The sequence below is a fragment of the Taudactylus pleione genome, unplaced genomic scaffold, assembly GCF_031769625.1.
Source record: "Taudactylus pleione unplaced genomic scaffold, aTauple2 ptg001339l, whole genome shotgun sequence".
Classification (NCBI taxonomy): domain Eukaryota; kingdom Metazoa; phylum Chordata; class Amphibia; order Anura; family Myobatrachidae; genus Taudactylus; species Taudactylus pleione.
This window is the reverse complement of record NW_028285739.1, coordinates 3404167-3411349: the sequence shown is the minus strand read 5'-3', so window position 1 is coordinate 3411349 and position 7183 is coordinate 3404167. Positions and strand designations below refer to the sequence as shown.

Below are 7183 nucleotides of genomic sequence, written 5' to 3'. Positions count from 1 at the left end.
GGAATGACAGGGAAGACACAAACATTTTTAGAACATATTATTTTTGTAAATATTTGTATTTGCAATGGTGATGGAACTTCAGTAATTTTTTGGGCTTGTAATGCTAAACGTCTGGCACCCAAAGAGAAAAACGTTCCCCACCCCTGTACTAGATAAGTGATAGCTTGAATCTGTTTGGTTGCTCTAAGTCCTCCACTTGTTATCTTTAGAAGGTGTGATAATTCTCCCTAATGGTTCTGTTTCTGGTAACAATCACATCTGCCTGTTGAGTTTTGGAACTACATGCTGTATGGTGTAAGAAGCTTTTTTTGAACCACTGTATGGACCAAGTGGTTCTGTGAATTTATCCTACTTATAACGAAGATGATACTATTTAAATCAATCATGAAATCTAACCTCCTGTAAGAAGAATGATTATATACACTGGATCTTGTCTGGACAATTTCCTTTGTATTTGTCCAGAATAATAGAATTTATAAAGTTTGGACTTCCCCTTTGACACGGTGCTGTTCCTATTATTATTATTATTATTATGGTAGAGATATATCTCTACCATGCTGATCTCCTGGTGCAGGAGTCTGACAAGTGACTTACTATGTCGGTATTAACTCTTCCTTTCGAAGAGAATGCCTTTTTATGCAGCTACTGTATGTTTGTCTGTGTGTATGTGTATATATGCCAATATATTCCCGTTCCTTGTATAATTTTACTAATAATTGGAAATATCAGTTTTTTAGCCCTGACTTGGGTTATCACTACAGATATATCCCTTCTTTACTTGGGATAACTAACACATTCTATGTCTATGTACTGGTACCTTTCTCAGTATCGATTCTGGTACTCCATATTATTGTTTTGTCGCATATCGCAATAAAATTAGTATCTAAAGGGCCCTTAGGTACATTTCCTATCAGTACATAGAGAATCCAGGATCTATTCCATCCTCAGGGCTTAATTAGTTACATTACATGAAGGCCTAGGGCCACCCGCCGAAATAGGCAGGGTCTGGCTTGGGTTGTATTAGATTGGTGGGCGTAATACGCACTTCACCTTTATAAGTGTTAATGTAAGTATACTTACACTAGCAGACCGTTTTTGGAGTATATGTGTAATCTCTATATGGATACATATCACTAATGGAACAAGCTCAGGTATAGAGTCCTGTTGTACAAGCTTCTTGTCTCCACTAACATTTTGCTAGTTTCTACAGTATTTTCTACTGCAACATGTCCAGACTGAAGTCCGTGCAGTAGAGCATTGGTCTTAGCCCACTGAAGCTACCCTCTATACCTGACGTGGCGGGTTGCTGTGAGATGGAAAAGGTCAGTGACCTCTACATAGCATCCAGAGGGCTCGCTCACAGGTAAGTGGGCTTACCCCACTAATGCCTCGGAAGATGCTCCTCTTTCATGCAACCTGACATTACATAGCCGTTATTCTCCCTTCCGCACCCTAGCTGCTGTTCTAGCAGCCATCCGTTCTTTTAAATCAGTTGGCTTTACACTTTAGAGCTTTCCTGGTGTGTGGGTGCATAGTTCTTTCATTGAGATTACTAACACTATTCTCCTGGAATCTATTGGGGTTATGGACTGTAGCACATCTATGGGCTAATGCACATCTTTACTATAAAGTGTGACAGTCTCTGTTCACGCAGGGGCCTGGTTGGTTTCCTGTTCAGTATCTTGATAAATTCATCACACTGACAGGTACCTGAATGGTACCTTCATAGTTGTCCTAGTGCTCTAGCATTGCGGATGGGATGCTTCCCTATATTGGTAGCTTTCCCTGGGTGGCTATTGCATCCGTGCTCTTTTACTGCTAGGGTATCCTGGTTGTTTTCATACTATGTTCAGGCCAGCAGTTGGTACTGACTACACACTTCCATCATGTAGGAAGTTGTCTGTTGTTTGGGGTTTGTTGCTGCGGTTTTCTTTTCAGCTGCAGGGTTTCAGTTGCTGTTTTACCCATCTGTTCTCAGAATGGGTTGTACTACCGTCTGACCCTCTGAAAGGAATTGTAGTCTCAATCCACTCGTAACCGCCTCTGCCTCATGCCCAGTGGGATCTCCACACGTTGAAAACTACTACTAACCCTTCCACTGGTTAACAACCTTGTAGTAGTTGGACCTTGAGAATGGTTCAGGGTGACTGTTAGGTCGTGCATTTTGCCTCCCTGTGTGCTCAGTTAGGAGTCTGTGGACGGGATCAGCTCTGTCTCTGTAGATTGGTATCGTTATACTTTTATCTATATGATTTATGTCCAGCAGTGCTGGGATTCTGCTTTCTGCGACTGTTGCAGCTTCCTGTTGTTGTCGTTGGTACGGTTTTCTCAAGTTTTGTTCTCATGTTATTGCTCTTCTATGGATTCTGGTTTTCTGCTCCCAACGGTCTGGCTTGGTCTGTTTTCAGCCGAGCTTACGGTGTTCTGATGCTTCTCATGTGCGGGTATTCTCTCGCTAGCCGTATTCCATGCAATTTACGCTGTAAGTTGTGGAATGTCTGTGACTGTTCAGCAAGGAGCTCTGGTTGTCTCCTGGCTCTACGACACGCCTCCCGTCTTGGGTGGTCACTGTTTCGGTGTGGCCAAAGGGTCAGCAAGTTCTCCGCACTTTCCATCCTGGAGGTTGGCTTTGGGACGTCCCCACTGTCTTGTACTCCAGTGTCCCCTAGTGGATGAAGGAGAAAACAGGATTTTGGTATATACCGATAAATCCCTTTCTCCGATTCCACAGGGGACACTGGACGCCCGCCCAGCGCTGCGTAACTGCTGTTTTGTTTGGTCCTTATATGGTTGTGTGACTGCATGTGTTCCCTGCAGTGGGTTCCTCTGTTCTCCTTCAGTCGGTCTTGTTCCGTTCTGTGGTCTTCTCCTCGTTTTCCTGTTGTCTACCATCTCCTCTCGGGCTCAGTTCTTAAACTGGGGCTGATGGGGCATAGAGGGGGAGGAGCCAGTCACACTTCTGAATTATTTAAAGTTCCAGGCTCTACTCTACCACCGTCTACCCCACTGTCTTGAACTCCAGTGTCCCCTGTGGAATCGGAGAAAGGGATTTATCGGTAAGTACCAAAATCCTGTTTTTATTTTAAAGCGTCAGCATGATGCATTGTACAATCTATGATTAATGTTAGTATTACAAGTGCAATGTTATCTGTGAAAAAGTTTTTTTTTTTTTCTTTTATAGTGACATCACCTTACTCATTCAGCATTGGAGATGCATCAAACCTGGAGCCATACCAACATGGGGGAATAGCTCTACAGATTAAAATGCCCAAGTCATTTAACTTTGTGAGTAGTGCCTGTTCCTCAACATACTAACTATTTCATTGGTTAAAAGGAAAGGATTATACTTCCCTATAATAATGTCATCCTGCTGCTTTGAACTGCAACTCCCATCATTCCCCTTAAACCAGCTAATATGGTACCTGCTGGTGTTTGGAAGAAAATTATTTCTCTTTTCTTTGTCTTTGATATATTCAGAAAAAATTTATTCTAGGACATAGGAATACTGAATTTATGTTTAATATGTTGATACGTGACAATTGACAAAATACCCTAATGTATTGTTTTCTTTTTCAGGAAAGGCTGGAAAAGCAGTTGATTGACCCAACGTATTTAATTGCAGATTACAGCAAACCAGTGGTAAAAAAAAATCCTAAAAAGCCATATAAATCCAACATTTGTTTTATTTATTTATATTTGAATTCCTCTCATAACATATGTTCTGTAACATCCATTGGGGGACACTGGAGTACTATGGTGTGGTATACAGAGAAAAAGGCTAAAGGCTTTTTTTTGGATGACCAGTGTCTACAGATGTGAACTTCCCATAGATGGAAATCCTCACAATATGACCCATTAGGGGTACACTCGAATAGAGAACATTTTTCTAAATAAAAATAACTGTCAATATTCTTCTCCCTAGCTAATTACTTTAAAATAAAGGAAGTTCATCTCTAGCCAGTGCAAGCAATTATTTTTACACAATGGGAATGCCGGTGATTTGTAGACATTGTAGGTCAGTGTAGTGACGAGCAGTCAGTGCATATTTGAATGTCCTTGTCAAGCTTCTTTGAACAGATACTATGCTGTTTAACCTGTTTCTTGCAGTAGCACACGGTTGTAGCCATACTGTCATTTGTAGATCCAGGGCACTTATGTATGCAAGGTATATAATAGGTGCTTTATCATTGTACTACATTTAATTTGATAATGAGTTTGAAGAATTATAGCTATGTGCCTTGAATGATAAGTGATTCTTTCTCTCTGGTCTCCAGGCACCTCTGAGCATCCACACGGCGATATTAGCACTGGATCATTTCCAGGAGAAGCACAATCATCTGCCAAACATAGGGTATGGTTATTGGTCCCTGGCCAGATATAGAGTGATTTTAATAATGAATGATGAGTACTTTTTAACATCAGGTGATACTTTCCTATATATAAGACAACTGTAGCCCTGACTTTTTATGTAACAGGATCTGCTTTTGTGTGTGTCTGTATAAATATATTCATACGTTGGAAAAGTTGTTCAAATCAGTAAATGTGCAAAAGTGTAAATTCCAATCTTTCTACCACTTAAGAGCTACCCCTGTCATTAAATAAACCTTTCTTACATTTTTCGAAATACTGCTCAGTTTACACTTAACTTAAAGGTTAAATTATTAACTCGATTGAGGGAGACACCAGAACTGTCTTTATTACATGTGGAATTTTGTTTACAAAGCTTTTTATTACATTGTTCAGAGAGTGTACCTAGAAATGGATTATCTATTGAATTGCAAAATAAATCTCATTAAAGGTAACGTTGAGTGAAAATAACTGTGCCCTCTGCAAGCACAGCAACAAATAGTGCTTTCCACTATTTGTATCTTGTTTTAGTAACCTCACTCTGCAACTATAGTATCACAAGCTTTGTCCTGCCCTTATGAGCTTTATAAATATGCTCTATGTTGGTAGGCAGAACTGCACATCGATATTATCATTTATATAGTGCCACCAATTATGCAGCGCTGTCCAGACAATACTTTATTGCATCAGTTCCTGCCCCATTGGAGCTTACAGTCTAAATTCCCTACCACACAAGCGCGCACACACCATTATTTTTTTTTTTTAGTCAGCGGCTAGTTATCCTACCATTATGATTTTTGGAGTGTAGCAGGACACTCACACAAACACAGGGAGAACATACTAACCTCAGACATATCTAGCCCTGCACAGGAATTGTTCTCATGAACTCAGTGCAGTGAAGCAGCAATGTTAACCACTGTGCACTTAGCAGATAAATGCTTTTATCTGCTTTACAAATCTGAAGACCCTCTGCAACTAGCAGGGACCGTTTCCTAATCTTTATTAATAAAGTAGAAAGAGTTATGTTTCCATTTAGCAAAATTGTGTAATGGAAACTTTTGTTTCTATAATTTGAGACAAATTACTATCTTTCAATAAAATACTTCAGACATTAGTGAAGTTATTTGACTATATTTCTAATTTCTCATTTATCCATTAACTATTTCTAATATAAAGTAGAATAATCACCTAAGTGGGTAATTTTTGTATAAAAGGCATTCTAGAAAGAATTAAACACTATGGCCCGTATTCAATTTGAGGCGAAAAGTCCGGATCCGTGATCCTTTTTCGTCGATGACGTCATTTTCGCCTGTTTTGGTTTTACCCCATATTCAATTTGAAAGACTTTCCGCCTAGGCGGAAAGTCAATGCAATGTACCAGGCGAAAAAGTTTTGCCTATGAATAGCAGGCGGAAAAAAGTGCAGAATTGGGGTTTTGGGGTGCAATGTTGTGGGAACCCCCCTGCAGCCTTCAGACAGTCCCCCAAAGGTAAACTGTGACAAAAAATAAAAAAAAAAACACTTAACACCCCAAAAAATTACTTTGAAAAAGGGGGCAAAAGAAAAAAATGTTGGGGGTACAAAGTTAAAAACTAGCAAACTTGACTCTGGGGGGGTCCCCAAGTATGCCCCATGTGTTTTTTTTTATTGCAGGTGCTTGCGACAGGTGGATTTTTCACGATTTTTTCAACTTCGCTTTGGCAACTTTTAAATATGCTGACCCCCATTTTCAAGTACCCCAAATTTGCTGGGAATGGTTAATTTCTGGAAAAAATACTCCTGAATACTATTCTGCACCACGTATAGAAAAACGCTATTTAGCAGCTATTGAGCCCGTTTAAAAACACCAAATACCTTCAGCAAGCCAAATCGGGGGGTACCATAGTGAACCCCCATGTCAGAGCATCTTTTGGGGGGTGTCAGGCTGATTTCCCCAAATCTGACAGCACTTTCCGTCTGTTCAAGCTTTGCCGGGTCACTTTTTCGCGTACTTTCAAATTGAATACGGGGTAAAGCATGCACGCGCGCGATACTTTTCCGCCTGCCAAACAGGCGAAGTAGGCGAAAAGTCCGGGCTACGATAAAGTATCGTGGCTCGGCTCAAATTGAATACAGTTCTATATCTGAGTTGTCCAAACTAGGGGTGAAAAGCTTCCTTCAGTATTTGATGCAGAAGTTGGTTATATGGTGAATTGCCAGAATAGACCGTGCTTCAACATAGCATAGTGGATATGTCCACCCATTGATTGCTTGTTGTTTTTTTTGTTTGTTTGTTTTTTTATCACCATATTCCAATTCACTAACCGAACACTGGGAGCATCATGCTAGTGTCTTCTCTATGGTAGAAAGGACTGTGTAAGTAATTATCATCTGATAAATGTATTTTTCTCATCTGTTTAATATTGGAATCTTGTTTTGTAGGTGCCTCCAGGATGCTGAAGAAATGCAGAAATTAGCCGCATCTATTATTGAAAATCTGCAGAGTAAAGTATGTTTCACAGCCTAAAGACTGCTTCTCAGGTTAAATGCTTTAGTTTTTTGGTTCTTAATAGCTAAAACAAGTGATGTTTCTGTTATCCATGGGACCACTGGAACTGTCTGTATAGGTAGAGATTAAGGAGGCACCACAGTTTTTATAATTTTTTACTTTCCTATTGGGCAACAGACGGTGCTACTGTAGGTGCAGTGCTCACATCGCCAGCCCTGCTCTGGTGGCCGGAGCTCTGGCTGATCCCCGGGGCACAATGGCTGGAGAGCAGCCGAAGCAGCAGGTAAACAGCACTCCGCACTGCGTAGAGCCAGTCTACAGCAGTGGTTTCCCTTTTGGCAGAGCAGG

At 40.6% G+C, this 7183-nt stretch overlaps 1 protein-coding gene across 1 annotated transcript in view; it reads left to right on the top strand.

The window, feature by feature from the left end:
• Window positions 1-3181: 3181 nt before the first annotated feature.
• The window catches only part of UBA6 (ubiquitin like modifier activating enzyme 6), a gene marked incomplete at its 5' end in the record, with an annotated part of 72308 nt that continues 68306 nt past the window's right edge, over window positions 3182-7183 (top strand). The window contains 4 exons of the mRNA XM_088463306.1: window positions 3182-3285; window positions 3577-3639; window positions 4275-4351; window positions 6769-6835. Coding sequence (XP_088319432.1) covers window positions 3182-3285; window positions 3577-3639; window positions 4275-4351; window positions 6769-6835 — 311 coding nt within the window. The remainder of the gene's footprint in view (window positions 3286-3576; window positions 3640-4274; window positions 4352-6768; window positions 6836-7183) is intronic.